This window comes from Pinus tabuliformis, chromosome 6 (assembly GCF_031772625.1).
Source record: "Pinus tabuliformis cultivar Carrire ecotype Pingquan chromosome 6, CPIR1, whole genome shotgun sequence".
In the NCBI taxonomy this organism is placed as follows: Eukaryota; Viridiplantae; Streptophyta; class Pinopsida; order Pinales; family Pinaceae; genus Pinus; species Pinus tabuliformis.
The window spans coordinates 994332165-994353293 of record NC_142292.1 but is presented as its reverse complement, the minus strand read 5'-3'; the positions used below and the strand labels follow the sequence as shown (position 1 = coordinate 994353293).

At 37.5% G+C, this 21129-nt stretch overlaps 1 protein-coding gene across 1 annotated transcript in view; it reads left to right on the top strand.

The window, feature by feature from the left end:
* Positions 1 to 19882, top strand: part of LOC149262337 (Leucine-rich repeat (LRR) family protein) — a 132484-nt gene extending 112602 nt beyond the window's left edge. Inside the window, exons 2-6 of the mRNA XM_089424071.1 lie at positions 16485 to 16715; positions 17127 to 17273; positions 17449 to 17591; positions 17707 to 17821; positions 19385 to 19882. Coding sequence (XP_089280197.1) covers positions 16485 to 16715; positions 17127 to 17273; positions 17449 to 17591; positions 17707 to 17821; positions 19385 to 19462 — 714 coding nt within the window. The 3' untranslated portion in view covers positions 19463 to 19882. The remainder of the gene's footprint in view (positions 1 to 16484; positions 16716 to 17126; positions 17274 to 17448; positions 17592 to 17706; positions 17822 to 19384) is intronic.
* The last annotated feature ends 1247 nt before the right edge of the window (positions 19883 to 21129 follow it).

Here is a 21129-nt window from a genome sequence, read left to right as displayed (position 1 = left end):
CCGTCAAGCCTCCCAACACTATCGTTCTCCCTTGGTGGTTTGCATACTCTAGCCCTGTTGTCCAGTCTGGCCGCTGGTGTTTGTGTCAGCGGTTGCAACATTGAACTCGTTGACCTCTTGCGCCTCTCTCCATGGCTTGACAGATTTGATCCTTGCGATCTGTCTTTACTCGGCTACTGACCATCGCTCTTCCTACACCTTGACCATTTTGTAGCTACCAATTTGTGTTCCTTGGTCGCTGGCAACTCCCTCGACGACTTCTTTCCTCTACAGTGATTGCCGACCTCACGATGTACCTACGTCGCTACCCTTGCTGGTCCCTAATTTGCTCCCTTAATCCGCACCTCCGATTGTCGAACTACCATTGACTGCTCGCGTGTTGTCTTGTGTCGCGGGCTTCCCTGTGATCCTGTTGGTCCTATTGACAGGTTTGATAGCCTATGGCTATTAGCCACTACAACTAGCAGCTCAATAGTCCAACCTCTCTCTCTTTTTTTTTAATATTTCTTTAACTCAGTCAAAACTATTTGAATTCGACGTTCATTTTTTTCCTTTGATCGTATCACCGATTTCCTTTGGGCCCCATTTTAATTTTTTTTTTCTACTCATATAATCATGGTTGAACCTAGCCCCAATGATCCCATACGAACCTAGCACTTGTGATTCAAAGACTAGTACCTTACAGTTTATGCTCTGATATCATGTTAGTTTTTACTAGAAACCTAGCACCCAACACTTAATTCCTAGCAGATTACAGATCCAATGATTAATTGCACAAGTAGGTTCATTAACACAAATTCAACGGAAGCAAATATACCAATTTTAATTACGAAATAAACGACAAAATAGATTCTACCCAATCATAGTTCTTCATATGGATTCTACCCAATCACAGTTCTTCATTAACTTTTTGAACGAACTTGGGCTCTTGTCCTAGGAAAATGGCCAACTAAGGGAATACATACAACTGGATCTTATTTGACTGTTCAAGCCCTTGTTGGCTGATCTAGATCTCCTTGTTGCCCCCTTCCTTGGACTTCTCCTTGTTGCCCCCTTCCTTGGACCCACCACATTCACTGAGATGCCTCTCTCAATCTTGTGTTGCTGTATGGTGTGTCTTCTCCCTCTCCTTAGCCTTACTTTTATAACTTTACATTGAGCTAAATCCCTAACTCTAATCTCCAAAGTGGTTGACAATCAAGATTAGATCTCGCCTCATTTGAAATGAAGGGCTGAGATAAAAACATAATGATTAAATTAATTTACTTTATCTAATGTTTCTTTAGCTTAATTAACTATCATAATAATTATGTTCTTTTGCTAAGTTAGGCTAAGTTACAAATGCAACTTGCTCACACTAGAGCAAATGTCTAAGAAGATTTTGGGCGACTTCTGCACACCTAAACACTTAGGCCTCTGCAGAAATACTTTCCTGAGCTACAAACATCAATCGATCTAGGTCATGCAAGGAATGAAATGAAACGCAGGAGAATAAATGCAACACACAGAGAAATATAGCAGGCATTACAATCATGTGGTGAAAACCCAAGTTCTATTAGTAAATGAAATACAAAATACTATAGGACATACACTGGCTAGAATGGTGGTAGCTATATTTGAATAAAAAGAGATGACGACTACACACATTCGTAAAAGCTATTACAAGAGACTGAGAGGATGGCCTTTTAACATAAAGCAAGAACCCTGAGGTCCAAAAACCTAACCCGACCCCAAAAGATGAAACACCAAAAGATTGGCAGGCCTCAATAGGTTAGTTGGTACACCAACTTCTTGGGGTCATAACTTTTGCATACGATCTCCATTTGGGACGCTTGGTAGCTCATTGGAAAGGTCTAGCCGAGAATTACACATTCTGTCTAAGGCCTAGGCCAAAGTCTACGATTATTGCCTAGGCCCTTGCCGTGTCAAAAAAATGTCGTTTAAGGCCTCAAAGTGGCCCTGGAAGTTCAGGACTAGAAAAACTATAGAAAAACTGCCAAGATGGAGAACTGTGCTTTGAGCCACTGGAGTAGGTGGATGGCAACCGATATCCACCTAGATCAGTCCTCCCCCCTTAGGGAGCAATGGTATCATTTGCATTGAGTGCATCCATCAAATGGGAAAACTTCTGTTGTATTTGGCTCTTGGTGGGCCACTTGCCTTAGTGAAGAAGTTGCCCTGCGTTCACAACTCAATAGAGTTGTATGTGTTGTTGACAGGTATCTTTTATCTTGGTGTCCATGATCTCTTCCACTGTAGATTGTTTAATGCAGTTAGGTTTGCATTCTGTGGGGGCCAATTACTCGACAACTTCCGTGGTGTCCAATAGAGGTGGAAAATATGGTCGAAGCAACTCCACATTAAACACTCGGTGCAAGCCAAGGAAAGGGGGAATGCTTATCTCAAAAGCATTGTCACTCACCACCTTTGTGATTGTGTAAGGACCATATCGAAGTGTTCTAAGACTCTGAGCTTCCTATTGGGGCCTGTGAGGCACTCCTTTTGTAAATGTAACCACACCTTCTCACCAACCTGAAGGTTATGTGGAACCCTATGCTTGTCATGTCACTGCTTGTACTTGGCATTGGCTTTTTGCAGGATATCATGGACTTGTTGGAGATGTTGGATCCACTCAACAAATTTGGCTGCCTTGTCTGCCTCAACTTGAGCATGGGAGGACTCTGTCAGTGCAGATGCAATGGGCATAACTATATCAATTGGAGCCAATGGTTGGAACCCTAGGCACACCTGAAAAGGATTGTGGCCAATAGATCTGTGGAGGGATCTGTTTTATTTATGTTGAACATATGGAAGGCTTTTGTCCCATGTACGCAAGTGCTTGGAGTTGTACATGCACATGATATGCACAATCATTCTGTTGACCACCTTTGTTTATCCATTTGATTGGGAATGAAAGGAAATCAATTTGGTCAACTTGGTTTCCATGAGACACCATAGGCTGGACCAAAATACGCTGAGGAACTTGCTATCCCTATCCAAAATAATGGTAAGTGGTAACCCAAAATGAACCCAAACATGCTCCAAGAAGAGTTCAGTAATGACTTCAACTGTGATACTCTTCATGCAAGGTGCTAGAGTGGCCATTTTAGAGAATCAATTGACAACGACAAACACACAATCATTACCATGCTTGGTGGGTGGAAAACCTAACTTGTAATCCATGGAGATTGACTCCCAGAGCTTGTTTGGGGCAGTGTTTTAAAACTCTGACTCGGGTTCGGAACCGACCAGGGGCGACTCAGTTGGCTCGGTTCGGTCGGCTCTGTCGGCTCGACTGATTCGGTAACACACCAGCCACCGAACTGGTTTTTCTACCGAGCCGATTCGGCCAAGGGTCCAGCTCGGTCGGCTTGGCCGAATCCGATTCGGTACAGCCGAATTTTAAAACACTGGTTTGGGGTAGGTAGAGGAGTGTAAAACCCCTTCTTCTTGATGGTTGGTTTAGTAATGGCATAGACAGTGCATGATTTGATATACCGCTAGACATCTTGACGAAGCTTTGGTCAATAAAAATATTGTTGAAGTACTGCTACTCTCTTCTCCACACCAAAGTGCCCTTCCACTCGACTGTAATGTGCCTCCGATATCAGCTTGGCACGCTTGCTTGAAGGAACAGAAAGGTGGCTTAGGTAGCACAAGAGTGCATGCTGGTGGTGGAAGTCAAGAACTTGCTTGCCTTCCATCGACATTTGGTATGTGGCACCGAAGTTAGAGTCACCGTTGTATAATTGTAATTTGTGGCCACCTAGAGGTCTCGTGCCCACAAGAGTTAAGAACTATGGTTAGCGCTACAGTTGGGGGTCTACTGAGACAATCTGTAACATGATTGGTGCTACCCTTCTTGTATTTGATGTTCAAATGGAATTGTTGTAGATATGTGGACCATTTTTGATGGCGGTCATTTTGTAACTTTTCTTGTGTCTGCATAAATTTCAAAGGCCTGTGATTAGTGTGGATGATCATTTACTTCCCCATAATATGATGCTTCCATTGTCGACAGGTGTGCATGATGAAGCACATCTCCTTATCATAGGTGGGGCATCTCTGGACAATATCTGAGAGTGTTTCACTGTGATAGGCCACCAAATGTCCTTGATGAGTGAGGATTGCACCAATAGCATAGTCAAAGACATTTGTCTCAATCTCAAATGGTTGTTGCAAGTCTGGTAGGGTGAGGATTGGTGTAGAGCAAAGGCAATGTTTTAGATCCTCGAATGCCTTCTGCTGTCACTGAAGACCATAAATACTTTGCTTTTGCTCCTCCTTTGGTCACTTGAATCAAACATCAATCTATATAAGAGAGCCCGAACACGAATCTTTGATAGAAGTTTGCAAGGTCCAAGAAGTTATGAAGCTCTGTTAGAGTCGTCGGGGTTGGCCAATCTCGAATGACTTGGATCTTGGTCAGGTCCACATGCACCCTATGTTCATCCACAATTTAGCCCAAGTATTGAATTCTCTGCATGCCAAATGAACATTTCTCTAAATTGGCATACAACTTGTGTTGTCGTATGGTGCTCAAGACTTGCTAAATGTGCTGCAAATGTTTTGCCCAAGTTTTGCTAAAGATGAGGATGTATACAACCGCAAAAAAGTTTGCTAATGGATGTTGGATTCATCCATCATCCTTATGAATGTCGCTGGAGCATTAGTCAAGTTGAAGGGCTTGACCAACCACTTGAAAAGGCCTTTAAATTTGAATGTTGTCTTGCATACATAAGTTTGTTTAATTGGAACCTATTAGTAGCCCAACTTCATCTCAATCTTACTAAAGAACTTGGCACCCTTAAGCTGGTCAAGAAGATCGTCAATTCTGGGGATCGGGTATCTGCTCTCTAGAGTGATTTTGTTCACGTTTTGATAATCAAAACAGAGTCTCCATGCCCCATCCTTCTTCTACACCAATACATTGGACTCCTGCAAAGTGAGGATCTCGATCGACTATGGCCCTTTTGGACGAGCTCGTGAATTTGACGTTTTATTTCTTCATTCTCCAAGAGAGAGTGTCTATGTTTTGGGCCATTAGGTAAAGATGCACCAAATATCAAGTTAATTGAGTGTTTGACTTAGCAGTGTAGAGGCACCCCCACAGGTCGAGCGAATATATATTTGTATGTCTCTACAATCGTGTTTACATGCTTTTTTTGTGGAGGGAGGCCTCGTGCAGAGGTTGTGGTGGTTGCAGTGACCTTGCTTTCATCTTCTGATTGAACCATGAAGAGAACAAGCTTTGTAGTTTGAGCGATTACCTTTTGGCACTGTTTTTTTTAGATCAATGAAATTGTGGTAGTTGGGACTACCTTTGGTTTCCTGTAGGGTTAACCTTTGAGAGTAATAATGACTATGAGGACAAGACTCCTAAACAACATGACATTTCCACTTATAAGGTTGTCCTAAAAGAACATCACAAACTTCAAGTGGGGCAACAACACACAATACCTCATATTTGAAGGCCTTGGTGTTGTAGGATAGGCGACAATGCTCATCGACACAAATATCTTGTCCATGGCTCAACCAACCAATGGTGTATGGTTGGGAGTGTGGCATTGTTGACAACGTCAATCTCTTGATGACATCGGCTGATATTAGGTTCTTTTTGTTCTTGCTATCAACGATGAAATGGAGTAGGGTCCCCTTCATCCACATTTGTGAGTGGAAGAGGCGCTCCCCCTCTTCAATCTCCTTTGGCTTGTTTGGTCGGATCTTTGTGGTTGCGATGGTGGCACTAGGTTCTACATTGATGATCATGATGGCAGAGTGCCACAACAGAAACTACACACAAGTAACAACTAAATGATACGACTATAAACAAAAAAAAATGGCATGAATAATATTAATATTTAGAACTTCCGATACTAAAAATAATGCCCTACAAACCGATATTTAGACATAAAATCATAATAAACCACAATTTAGACTAAAAACCCCAAATTATTCACAATTTTATTCATTAAGGAGCTTTGGACCTTTCCCCCTTCTTGCTTGGCCCAACAAATACATTACATTCCTAAGAGATATAAAATTCTCAAGAGGTAATTCCTCTCCTAGAATTTTGGAAGAAGTTGAGAAAAAATCCTCTTTTTAGGAACCTATCATAACTTTTTCCTAAATAAAGCAGATTATTATTACTATTATTATTTTTTTAAACTACATATTGTTTCTAGATTTTTTACATAATCTAGAAATTCTAGAGACTTCCTACACTTAGAAAATTAAATACACATTTTGATTAGGATGCTTCTGCGTTAGATCCGCTTCCCTTTATCCTATTTTAAATTGGAATCAAAGCTAGAGTCTATTTCCTTTTCTTTTAGCTCCGCTAACAATGATTGTTTCGAGTGACATTCATCAATGTTGTGCTAGGGGCTTTTGTGGAACTCACACCACTTTCCAATGCCTTTTTTGACTTCCCATCACCCTTCTTTGCCTCCGACCTGGGCTGGTTGTCTTGAGGTTGGCTTTCCTTACTTTGTCCCTTGTTTTGGGAGTTAGGATTTGCCTTTACTAGGCTTTTGTTGCGGTGGATTTGCAAGCCTGAACCACTGCTTATTTTGCTGCTTCAATTTCTGCTCTATTTTGATAGCATATTGGTAAGCGGCTCCCAGTGAGGAGATGCCAAGGAAATCCATCTCCGTTTGAATGTACCTGTGTAGGCCACTGTGGTACTTAAAGAATAGGCACAACTTGGAGTCTCTGATATCCAAATTTGACCACAAGGTATATAAATTATTGGTGTACTCTGGTACCATCTAGTCTCTCTCCCCTTGTAGGGTTTTCTACCTCATGTACTGGTCATCAAAGTTCCCTACAAGGTAGAATTCCTCCTTAAAGGCATCAACAAAAGTGGCCCAAGTTGATCCTACATTGAGCATTGCAGACTCATCTTCGTTGTGTCTCTCCTAGTAACCTTCTCATTGTTAGAAAATTTTTGGATGGAGTAGTAGCGCTCTAGCAAATTTAACCATTTATCCAAGGCATTTGCATTTGTTTGACCTTCAAATAATGGGATATCAAAGTTAATTTGTACCTTGAAGGGTGTTGCGCTTCCAAAATTGCCGCTTGTTGAAGGTGCCTCAGCCACTCTTAGCAGTTGTCAAAGGATCTGAGAAAAATTGTCCATCATCTCATTCCTCTGATGTGCGAGTGCTTCCTTGAGCAACAACTTGATAGGATCTCTTGCTTCGTCATCTATCTTTTCTTCTGCCATGGGAGGCTACTTGGGTTTGCAAGAGTGATTGTTCCCAAATGAAACTAGCTTGAGACCCAACTCTCTATACCTTGACCTCGTTGGGGACATGCACTGAGAAACAATAAGGAGCAAATTGCTTTGATACCATTGATCCAGTTCATACAAGGAATGAAATGAAATGTAGGAAAATAAATCGAACACACAGAGAAATGTAGCAGGTATTACAATAATGTGGTGAAAACCCAACTTCTATTAATAAATGAAATACATAAGACTGTAGAACATAGGCTGGCTAAAATTGTGGTAGTTATCTCTGAACAGATTCAGAAAGAGACGACGACTACATGCATTTGTAAAAGCAATTACAAGAGGTCGAGAGGATGGCCTTTTAACATAAAACAAGAACACTAGAGGTCCGAAAACCTAACCCTAGAAGATGAAATGCTAGAAGGTTTGTGGTTCCATTGGGGTTAATTGCTACACCAACTTCTCGGGGTTGTAACTTTTGCATATGATCTTTGTTTGGCGTGCTTAGTAGCCTGTTGGAAAGGTCTAGCCGAGAATTACACATTTTGGTTGGGGCCTAGGCTAGAGCCTATGGCCATCATTTGGGCCTCGACCACATCAAAAAAATGTCGTTTAGGGCCTCAAAACAGCCCTAGAAGTTCAAGACCTGAAAAACTATAGAAAAATTGCCAAGATGGAGCACTGTACTTTGAGCTAGTGGAGTAGGTGGATGGCAACCAATATCCAATTGGATTAGCAAGTAATGCCAAAAAGTGTGCACTTTGAAAGACAATTGTGAGCACAAGAGATGTAAGGTTAGGCATACGACACTAAAAGGATCCTAAGGTGGTGATAAGGTGGAGTTAAGTAAATGAGAATATGAGTTATTGGCGTAGGGCAGTTGAGGTTGTTAAAAGCCCGAGGGTCATGGCAAAGACGGATAAAAGAGTGCAACTTGAAGCTGATTGGGCTGGTTACCAAAGAGTTGTTAGAAACTTAGAAACACTGAGAGGGGGGTGAATTAATGTTTCTTACCAGTTGGTAATTTATTAATCTTTTTCAGAGCATTAATTAATCTTCAACATCTTTTCAAAACATAAATAAGTAGTAGATATTAGACATAAGACTTTTTAAGTGGAAAAGCTCTTTCGGGACCAAAAACCACCGAACGCTTTTCTAATGATTTTATGAGTACATCAAATGCTTCAACTCCAATTGAAAAGGGAAGCCCCAACTCCCTAGAACTCTAGAAAAGCGTTGAATTTTCCAGTTCCAACTGGAAGGATGCTCCAACGCCCTAGCAAGCTCCAACTTGCCCTAGCACCACCCTACCTCCCTGAAGTGTTTTCAGGGTCCAGCCTGAAGGTGATTATAACCACTTGCCTAATAGCACCCAACCTCCCTGAAGATAGATAATGAACTTGACAACAATTGTGGGCTCCTGTACTAGGGATAATGACCCACTTACAATGAGTATACTTCTGCAAAAATTGTGGGCTCTCGTACTAGGGATAATGTCCCGCTTAGAATGATAGACTGCTGCAAATAACACTAAAAACCCAACAATATAATCTCTGCAAAACCCTAACTCCAGAGTATGATGAAAAGTCTTACTCAAAAAACTTACTTGTTTATTGTAGCCAAATGTGTTGATGTTTCTCCTTGAAGTTGATGATTGCTCAACAAGTCCCTTACTGCCCGATCATACTGTACACATGCTACTTAACTGCACAGATCAATGTTGATCAAATCCTGAATGAATCTTTGCTTCTCGACAAATTGTAGTGATGTCAATGCGTTCTACTTTTGTAGCTCTTATTGCAAACTGATGGTTATTCCAATACTTCTGTTCTCTTTTAATGACAACAAAGATTTGTATGCAAGACTGTCCAAGAGTTAGATGATCAATGTGACTAAAAGAAAACTTGCATACCTATGTTATATTGTTGACTTAGTTTAGCCTCCTTTTTGGACAAAACGCCACCTGTAATGCACTGATCTTTTTGCTACTTCAAGTCTCCAGGTGACAGGTCATAGGTATATACAAGATTTGAATCTTGGACTGCTCAGATTATCCACATAAGTCGGCTCTTGTAGATGTCCATACACATGTATATCAAGGTGATGCTTCAAAAATATTAATTATAGTCCGCAAGCTTCAATGAGAAGAGGCCTCCTTTCAGGACGAAGTGTTGCTTCAAAATTTTGCTGCTTTTAATTTTAAGTCATCGCATGCTTAGAGTGTATAAGGCAGTGTTGTTAAAATCGCGATAATATCGCGATAATTTCCTGCTTCCGATATTATCGCGAGTAATATCCAAAATTATCGCCAGTTTTTTTATACCCGATTTTTTGGAAAAAATCGCGATTTTTTGAAAAAAATGCGATTTTTTCCGTTTTTATCACGGGAAATGTAAATTTTTTTGAAAGAAACAAATAATTTTTGAGCGGGGCAGCTTAATGATCAAGTCTAGGCCCTAGTATTGATATGCTATTCATGGTAATATTAATCTTCATTTTCATCCTTTTACTTAAATTTTTAACATTACCATGAAATGACTCGGGATGTTTGAGAGTGGTTCCGGCCTCATTGGATTTCATATGGAGAAAGTAGAATTTTAGATTTCATTCAAAATCCAGCAGACTTATCAGTTTTTCAGGATTTCAGGATTGGGAGATTGCAATGTTTCCAGGTGACACCACCTGCGCAGGCTACCCCTGCCACCAGTAGAGGACGTGGTCTACCTCCTATAGCTCCTACTTCTAATTTTTCAGCTTCGAGAGCATAGCAGACTCCATTGCCAACTCCACCAGCACCAACATCTACATCCAGAGGGAAAGGGAACGCTGTGGCATTTTCTCGCAAGAGGGACAGAGGAAATCAATAGGATTAGAATTTAGTTATTTTCTTCATTTTATTGTATATGACATTATGACATGATGAGATACATTATTATATTTTTTGTTGATATTTTGAGGCTGAGTTGGGACTCAGGAGTCAGGACTTACTATTTAGGACATGATTCAATGTTATGTGTGATTTTAGCACTATAAATGATATTAAACATCTTATATATTAGTTATTTTATCATATTTATGTGTCAATGTATTTATTTTATGTTGTAGATGGTTTAGATATTAAAAAAATTGAAAAAAATGAAAAAAAAATGAAAAAAAAATGAATATTTTTGTACCAAACAATTTTTTCCCGATTATTTCCGATTATTTCCCGATAATTACGGTTTTTTCTGATTTTTTCTTTGTGCCGATATTATCCCGGTAACGATTAATGCAACATTGGTATAAGGTTTCAAGACGAAACTGTATTTTAGGCCTTTTTAAGGATAAGGCTCATCATATATGCAGCCCTCGGTCTAGAACCAATAGATTAGGAAATTTTACCTTTTCTGACTCCAGAATTGATGTTTGACTTCAGAATATGATGCCTTAATGAGGACTGAAGACACTTCTTGTCAAGGATACTCTTTGCTAGTTTTAAAAAGTGCCAAACTTTGTCATAATATTTATCAAGAGATGTATACTGAGCATACAAATAAATCACAGACCCTCACTAGTCTGAGATACCACTGAAACAAAATATTCGAGCCCAGAACTTGAAACCTTGCTGAAGAAGGCCAAACAAAAAGTGCTTGTCCCTTAGATCACATAAAATTTTGCTGTTTTGAGACCCAAACAATAAAAATGATAGGCTTGATTTGCATATACTTGGAGGTAAAATGAAATAAGTCTTGATAGTTTCAACTGATTTCAGTTGTAACTTTTGCCCTTCACCATGACCAAGCTGCGGATGTATCACCTTCCAAACTTCAAATCGCAGAGTTTAGGTTTGTCTAGGATCCGCAGCCAGTCTCAAGTAACCAATCCACAGAGGTTTCATCACTGTATAATAAAGGTCGAATAGGTATGCTATTTCTTCAAGTTTCAAACGAACCTTTGATAGATGTGAGCCCAAAGCATAAACCAAATCGAATAAGGAAATTCAAGTGCCTTGCGTCTGATCTGTTGCTATCTCTAATGATTACTGGTGTATAAGCTCAATAATGAGGGCCAAGGCCCAAAACACTTCTGCAATGGAGCTTCTTACCACTGAATCAAGTTCATAGAAGGACATCTAAATTGCCAAATGATCTTTGCCTTCCCTTTCAAATAAATATCAGAAAAGACATCCAAACTGCCAAAAATAGTCTTTGCTGGTCCTTTTAGATGAATCACAGAAAATTCCTTGCCTGAAGGAAATCAACGAAACCCTGAGCCAACATATACCAAACTGTTATGAATAAAATATATATAAAAATTATACAACTAATAATAATAATAATAATAATAATAATGATTAATTAACTAATAAATTAATAATTAGTATTGAAGAGGCATTTCTCTATGGACATATGACCATTCGTGAAAGGGTACCTGCCTGACTATATATACGGGACCCTCAGTGGTAATCAAATCATCTCATATCATCTGTACATTTCTTATATAAATATATTTGTCCTATCATGGATATTTACATATTTCAGATCTTTTGAGTATTCTGCTGCGGTTATGAACTTCGTTGATAACATAGGTATCAGAGCTATTCGATTCTCTGGCTGCACAACCGCTGTACAGAGCCAGTCTGCTTCAGCCTTTGGCCACCAATTCTTCGTCAACTTCATTGCTCTTGTGATCGAAGCATTTCGCTACACAACTTTGGAGATTCTCCATTTTGTTGTTAGGCCTTTGGCCATTTAAAAAAGAAAGTTCAAACAAAAAATTATAAAAGAAATTTATATATAATATATATGTCAAAAAATAAAAAAAAGAAAGAAAAGAATTCCAAAAGTTGGCAGCGAATCTACAGCCGTTGGAGCCATCCACGCTGCCGCCAACGGAGCCCTTGTCTCCCTGCAGTCCCGCGTAAATTCTGTTCTGACCTTTTCGTCGCCACTGTTTGGTCACTAAATGACCAACTTGCTGTACAGTAGCGACTCTACGTTTCCCTGTAGAAATTGCTGTGTTGGTTCTAACCAATGAATTATTGCAGTATCGTACACTACGGACTATTCAATTTTATTCTTGCCACCACCGTACAGATCAATTCATATTTCATACTGTTCACCACTTATTGTTTCAGCTTTATGTTTGTTCAGCAGGGCCATTCCATAGCTCAGTTTCATAGAGGTTATTTGTGAGTGGGTACGTTGCCACACTTTTAATGTATTGCTATGACCCCTGATAACAGATAACAATAAATATTATCATTCATATAATCAAATTAATTCAAGGGCAACGAAGGAGTAGCAAACCATTGAAAGGTGAAGACGCTGTCATTCCCTAGTGGTGCAACTTTTCATAACAAATACCAAGAAAAGATTAGAATCCTTACAGTAATTAATGGTAGGGATATGTTTTCAAGTTCAATTGAAAAGTTGGTGAAAATTTAATTCAAAATTATTAAAAGGTCAACCAAAAAAAAGTGAAGGTTAAAGTATTATTTTAAAAAAGAATAGGTGAAGGTTAAAACTACCAAAGAAGATTATTAAGTATAAAAAAAAGGTTCTATTCGAAGTAAAGAGAAAGGGTTTAAACTTTAAAATATTATTTTACCAAAAGAAGTATTATTACCAAAATTAAATAAATAAATAAATTATAAATTGCAAAGAAATATATTTCAAGAAGTCAAGAAAGAATGGAAGTAAAAAGAGTATATTCTTATATTTTCAAAGCTCATAAAAGAGAAAAAGGAAGAAGTCAAGATGACTTCCACATGTAAGTCGTCATTTTGGACTAAATGTCCATTTTGTTTAACGGAAATTGGATATATATATATATATATATATATATATAGATATATTGCAAGTTATTTTGTCCAACATGTGGGAGATTATTTAGTACTGAAGAACATGAAGGTAATACATAGAGACAAATAAAAAGATTAGAGGAAGAACTCGCAAAGCTTGAACAAAAAAACAATGTATTAGAAAAGAAATATAAATCTCTCGAAAACATGTTTTATAACAAGTCAAAAGAAAAGGATTAGGGGATTTTGCGTCTAAGGGACCATTGTCAAAAATTACAGGTAATACACAGAGACAAATAAAAAGATTAGAGGAAGAACTCGCAAAGCTTGAAAAAAAAAACTGTATTAGAAAAGAAATATAAATCTCTCGAAAACATGTTTTATAACAAGTCAAAAGAAAAGGATTAGGGGATTTTGCGTCTAAGGGACCATTGTCAAAAATTACTTTCGAAGGTCAAGAAGTCCAAAGATACAAGGAAAAAATTATAAGAAGGAAATGAATGTCTCGAGAAGAAATTCAACGAGAATCTATTAGAAAAGGAAGATGAAAATTTGCATTTAAGAAATCTTAATCAAAGGTTATTAGAACAAATCGGAGATTTAAAATACGAGAAACTTAAACATCAAAATATTGAAAATAAGATCAATGAATCAAAAGCTAAAAAATTTTTACGCCTCAAAAAGCATAATCAAAGTCTACTCAAATTAAAAAACTTAAAAATGTTAAGAATTCATTGAAGAACAAATTCGAATAACTTATCACAAAAGAAGCATCAAAGTCCTTAGACATCGCAGTCCAAGTTGAAGAAAGGGGAACCAACATAGATCCCATTAATCTCACAATTCTGACATATTCAAATCCAATTGAAGTGAAGACATATTCAGATTCTGTAGTTCAAACAAACGCCTTTTGTACCTGAAGGGAATCATATACCTCCAATAAACCAAGAAATTGCCACAAACAAGTTAAGGGAAGATCATATAATGAGAATTCCTTATCGACATCCGAATCACAAGAGCAAACATCTCAATCAATCCGTGTATTTGTATCACTCAAAACATAAACAACAAACTTATGTTCTGAAGAAAACTAAAGTTTGCACAATCCAACCTTGTGATAACAATTCATCACAAGTTTCCAGTAACTGCAAGATTCTACAGAAGATTGATTTAGGATGGTTAGATCCCTTCTCAGTTCGACAATTTTGTTTGTCACTCAAAGGATCCTATCATTTCGTATCAACGAAGATGACAAATCGAAGGATTCCAAAAGATGTGAATAGATTACAAGACAAAAAAATAGATAACACGCCTTGTCAACAATAAGCTTTGAGGACAAATCTTTTTGAAGAGGAAGGCAATGTTATGAATAAAATATATATATAAAATTATACAAATAATATAAACAATAATAATAATGAATAATGATTAATTAACTAATAATTAATATTGAAGAAGCATGTCTCTATGGACATGACCGTTCATGAAAGGGTACCTGCCTAGCTATATATACCCCTTAGTTGTAATCAAATAATCTCATATCTTCTTTACATTCCTTATATAAATATATTTGTCCTATTATGGATATTTACATATTTTAGATCTTTTGAATATTTTGTTGCGGTTATGAACTTTGTTCATAACACAAACCCTACCCTTCTTGTCAGATGTATCAATGTCTCCACAGGCGCTGAGGTTATTTCAGATGGTTCTAGACATGAAAAGGGGCTTCCAAAGAGGCATTCGTATGCACATTCTGGAGGGAAACCACAAACCCTTTTTTTAGATTTAAAATAGGTTTGAAAGCCCTCAAGAATAATCCTTTGCATTTTTTTAATTTGATGGAGAAGTGCCACATTCCTTGACCATTTGATTTGACTAAAGAGGAACTGCCACATCAATACCCTTTGGGGTTTTACCCACAATTGGGTCCTTTGTCTTCTAATAGGCATAACTCACAAACCGTGAAGAACCACGTGGCGTGCCATATATTTCCAGAATCAGCTCAACGAGGATAATCCAACAAGGATGGTCTGGTCTCGAGAAATCATGAACTGCCATGTCATTTTGGCCGACAAAATGTGGGGCATCTCTTGGTGCTACTTGGGGTTGACATCAATGGCAACCACATATCAACAGGAGTTGCTCTCTAGATAATTGATCCTCATCAAGAAGTTGCCTTCTTGAGATGCAAGGATGAGGTTGTTCTTGAGGAAAGAGAAGTAAGAAAAGGCATCAAGCCAGAGAAAGAGGTCTTGATAAGGGTAAACTACCACTGGAGTGATTGGATGCAAGAGCAAGAGAAGTACAAAGGAGTGAGACCATTTATGGACATTGTGGATGTCAGAGCTGAGTAGAAGAGTCCATGAGTACATATTTAATGTAGTGGATGAATACGTGTAGGGTGCTTGATCTGTAGAAGGAGACGAGACCGTGAGGAGAGGTTGAATGGATTGTGAAAGCTTGATATATTCTAGACCTTGTATATGTAATCAATATGCATCTTAATGAGAATTAGTGGACCATTTTGAATATGGTCTTGTTTATTTATACTTTATCTTATGTGAGGTTGCTTCTTTGTTTATTTCCCTTTGCTGAAAGTAACTTGGATGGTTCCTTACTGAGGCGAACAAAGTTGCTGTGGGTTGATTGCCTTCCCTGCTGGGTAAAAACTGGCTGAGATAACTTATCCTTTAATACTCCTAAGCCAACTTTTGTCTATGTTGGTGCTCTTTTGTTTCACTTCCATCCTCGAATCTAATCCAACGGGAGCCAAATTCCTTTGGCCTCGTTTTGTGTTGATGTTCTACCACAGTGCTTCAGTCTTGCTGCTTTGACCTTTACTGTGTTCTGGATGCCACTTTTCTATCATGGTTCTGATACCATGATTATGCACACAACAATAACAGAAATTGCAGAGTAGCAGAATGAAAGAGAGAAGCATTAATGCCATTTTGAAAAATACAATGTATGTGCATACATGAAGAGACGACTCCTCGCAATCCCTTAATTAGAAATTTAGCTAAACTGGAGTCAACCTTTTGATTGCAAATGCATTTTCTAACCTAAGTAGTAGATATGACAATGAACCATATATAATACTCTAATAGGTTAAGCACCATATATTTTAGGGTAAATAGTAATGGTATGTCTGTACTTCTTATAACGAAAGCTGCCTAGTGTTGTCTTAAAACAAATGCAAATTGTCTTTCTATATAAACATCTGAATATATATTATAAGGAATTATTGTGATTTAATGTTTTTTCCTTGATGAATTTCTTTTTAAGGCTGCCTAAGATTGTATCTTGATATATGCAAGTTTAAGCCGTTGATTATAGTTACACATTAATGTCACATTCAGAATGTTCTCTGTTAACTCGGTCATAATTATTTACCAAAGCAATTTTCCTTATTTGAAGTTTTATGCTTCCATTTTTCTGATGTGGGATATTTCGCTTTTGTAGGATTTAGTGCTTAGAGACAACAAGCTCACAAAGATTCCTCGTGTAAATACTTTTAAGAATCTTGTGGTCTTTGATGTTTCCTTCAATGAGATCACTTCACTTAAGGGCATGTCAGAGGTTTCCCCCACACTGAAGGAATTTTATGTTTCTAAGAATGAGCTGACAAAGATCGAGGAACTGGATCACCTCCATGAATTACGTATACTGGAACTTGGCTCAAACAGATTACGTGTAAGCCTCTTACACCCTAATGTTATAGGCAATCTATCACTCAATGTGTTGTTGATGTGTCATAAGGTGTGTATGCTACATTCTATACTTAAATCATAATTGTACAATGTATATGTCTCAAATAAAAGGCATTTTCCTTTTTATGAGCATGACGGATTTTTATCATGAGATTTGTCAAGAAAGATTTGACTACACGAGGTTTGGGGAGAGAATATTTAAAGACTGTTACAGTTATGGTGTTATTCTGCTAAACTATTTTAGCAGTGATCCTCTTGTGTGACTGGCATTGCAGATTGTTCATTTTGATTTTAATTTTTAAAAGATATTTTCTTTAATATAAAAGCCACATTTTCTCTATTCTTTTTACATCTCTATAGATGACATGACAAAGTGACAGTTTGGTAAGATCAGGTGATGGAGGGTTTGCGGAATATGACAATCCTTCAAGAGCTCTGGCTGGGTCGCAACCGTATCCGTACTGTAGAGCTGTGTGGGTTGAAATCCCTTGTTAAAATAAGCTTGCAAAGCAATCGGCTCACATCTATGCTTGGTTTTCAAGTATGCTTCTGCTTTTCTGTTGTCTCATGAAAATAAGGTTATATATCCTAGAGAAACATTTAGTAAGAAAATTGTGTAGGGATCTATGCATCTCTTCAGGTTTATAATAAATATTTAAATATTATCAATAGCTTTTCTTTGGGAGCTTAGAATGTGGGGATGGTACTTATCGCAGGAATGCATCAACTTAGAAGAGCTATATTTGAGTCATAATGGCATCTCAAAGATGGAAGGGCTGTCTACTCTAGTCAATCTCAAAGTTCTAGATGTATCATCAAATAAGCTTACTGCTATAAGTGGTATCGAAAATCTAGCAAGGTATGTACTATGAAGTTTGAACCTAAAGGGTCTTTGGTGTTTTGATAGTATTGAATATTATCTCTGTTTTGTCATCATTTGATGTCCTAAAACTTATGTACTCTTTGCCCTGCAGGCTGGAGGACTTGTGGCTAAATGACAATCAAATAGCATCATTAGATGGCATTGATGCTATTGTTGCTGGTTCAAAGGGGACACTTACAACAATTTACCTTGAACATAATCCTTGTGTATGTCTCTAGACTCTTTCTTTAGTTGAAGACTAAAGCAAATACCTTTATTTATGCATTGCTTGGTTGAAGATTTATTCAATTTACACTAAACTGGTTATAAGAAATTCAACAGTAGAGCTTCAAGGAATTTGTGAGAGAGAAATTCACAATGTTTACGCAGAACAATGTTATCAGAACCGAACTGGTGATCGAACCGAAAAACCTTGTGGACCGGGAACTGGTCGGAACCAAACTGGAATCGGTAAAAAACTAGAAAAAAACCAGTTTACCAAAAACACATAAAATATTCATATTTTAAAGAAAAACATATATAATCATGTGCAACCATATGAATCCAAACCATTTATACACAAATATGCAAAAGCTCTCATTTATATAGCAAGTAATACTATAATAGTGCATATAACCAAAATAGGACTTAGTGCAAAACATCGCTGAACCGAAAACATCAAGAAGCAGGCTCTAAAAGGCCTTTATAGTCCAAAATAACATGATAGTATGATACTACAGTCTACAATACTACAGCTACAGCCTACAAGTGCTAATTGTCAATGTCATCATCAGAATCATCATCCTGATCATCCTCCTCATCCTCATTTGAAGAATGAGTAGCATCCAAGTCTGCAATCATTGCCTATATTGGGATATTCGTCATCAATATAACCCTCTAAGCATTAAAATAAGATAGAAAAAGCGTAGCATGTCAAGTCAAGATTTTGTTTGAGTGATGGGTACATTTTTAGTAGAGTCATGATAGAGGAGTTCAACAACCATTGCCACTAACATCAAAGTACATAGAGGGATTGGTGCTCTTTATTAAATACTAGTTCCTTACCCTTGTACATGACAAAATCCAATGGAAATGTTGCAATCCCCGCAATCCTGATATCCTGAAAAATTGTTAAGTCTGCTGGATTTTGAGTGAAATCTAAAATTCTACTTTCTCTATATGAAATCCAATGAGGTTGGAACTACTCTCAAACATCTTGAGTCATTTCATGGTAATGTTAAAAATTTAAGTAAAAGGATGGAAATTAAAGATTAAGGAGTTTAACATTACCATGAAATGCATAGCAATAATAGGACTATAGGCTTGAATATTAGGCTGAGGACCATAGGCTTGAATATTAGGTTGGCCTAGGGAGAATTAGAAGTTGCCCAACCAAATGAAAAAATAAAAAAATTAAAAAAAAGGCAAATTTTTTATGCTGAGCTAGGAAGGTACAAACTGCACAAAACTGGTCCTGAACCGGCCGGTTTGGTGGAATAGGCTGGTTTGGTACCGAACTGGCCGGTTCCAGTACAGAACTGGCCGGTTCGGTACAGAACTGGCTGGTTCGGACCAGTTTTGGGCCAAAAATGGCCGAACCTGCTGGTTCTACCGGTTCCGGTCTAGTTCTGTTAACATTGATGCAGAGTCTTATGGCTGATATATTATGCTTACATATTTGTGTGCTTGTTTTGGTCACACAATTTAGCTCTTGATTTTGCATGAGATCTAAAGTTTAGGAGTCCATTTATTTGCAATCTCATTACTTGAGTGGAAATGGTTTTGTGCAGGCCAAGGATCCTTCTTATATTAACATATTGCGGCGTAGTTTTCCTAACATTCAGCAGATTGATTCGAATGTTGCCTGATAGATGTTGAGAAGAGTTCTTTTCTTACCATTTATGATCTTAGATCTGTCTAGCATCAGATCCAGACCATTTCTATGTTTTGCACTATTTTTCTAGCAGTGAAATTATTTGTACGGGTGATCATATATGTTTTTAAAAATATTTGATCCATGTCAGGGAGATAATATCAAATTTCCATGAGGAATTAAATACTGATGCACCTATAACATCTAAATACAACATATCCATCCCGGTTTTCTGTATTCACCAAGTAAGTCTCAAATTTACATGGTGAGGAGTCTCTAAGTTTATTTGATTTGTAGAAACATGAATTTTTGTAGATGATGCGCTGGAAGAGCTGTCTGATATTTTATAATATATGTCCTTTAATAATTTAAAATAACTGGTATGCCAGTTGGTGGGACAGAAGCCATTTTTCAATATTGCAGAAAGCTGTGGTAAAATAAACTCCTGTATGGAGCTCTTTAGTAAACCGACGTCATGGTTGGGTAAGGATTGGAATATGTCAGGGAAAAATAACTATTGCATCTCCACCATGTTGCTTTTTTGAAGAATTATAGTATAATTGTGAGGATATGCATTTTTGAGAACCATAAACAGGAGCAACAGTTAACTGTTTTAGTAAGCTTTGTTAGATGTAAGTTTTAGTATCTATTCCTACAGCTTTATATGTTCAAAGACTAGATTTATTGTTCGACTGTGAAAGATCCTTTTTTAAGTTGCTCCATTATTGCCTTGTTGCAAACAACTGTATGTGATGCCGAAATAGGTAACCTTTCATCCAATCACAAAGAGGAAAAGTATGGAACGTACAAAAACAATTGAAGAAAAGTATGGAACATATAAAAAGCAATAATATATATGAAGTTATTTCATACATATGAAGTTATTTCAAGATGCATAAAGAGCATATGCTTGTTAATTTTGTTAAGACTACGAATGTTGTGAGAAATCCAATATTCCAGAAGCTAGTGGTAGGTAACAAGATTTATTCTAAAGCTTGTCAGTCATTTTAATCTACCTTGCATAATGTTTTTATGAAGTGATGCAAACTCATTGAATAAGTACTAGATCATAAATTGTCTGAACTCTTTAGACAGTGAGAGTTGGTGAAGGTGCAAGGGATTCAAGAGGCTACCTCAGAAAACACTAGGAGTATGCAATCCAGCGTTATTTTAAAATATCGGCGATATTTGGGTTTCCTTTTTTAAAGCCTGATGTTAGTGGCATATTCTAAAAAAATAAGGTATTAATACAACAGGGATATCTAATATTTTTTGTGAAAGAATCAAAGGATGAACATTATATTATGTTTTCATAAATGGGCGTGAGCTGCACATCAAATTCTTAAATTCCTCATAGCAAGTGAAGTTAAAAGGTGATCTAAACTATTTGACATGCAAGAGGCGTAATACTTTTTAACTTCTCATGGACAGACTGAGCATATAAGCATGTAACTAATGTAAGTTGCAACTGATTTAGATCTGGATGATCCTATATAATCTTAAAACAATCTGATCCAAATTAGCTTATTAAGTTGGTAGTGACATGGATACATAGAAAACAGTGTGGACAAGAATTTCTGAAGCCATGGATACATATAAAACAGGGTGGACAAGAAGTTCTGAAGACACGGATACATAGAAAACAGGGTGGACAAGAAGTAC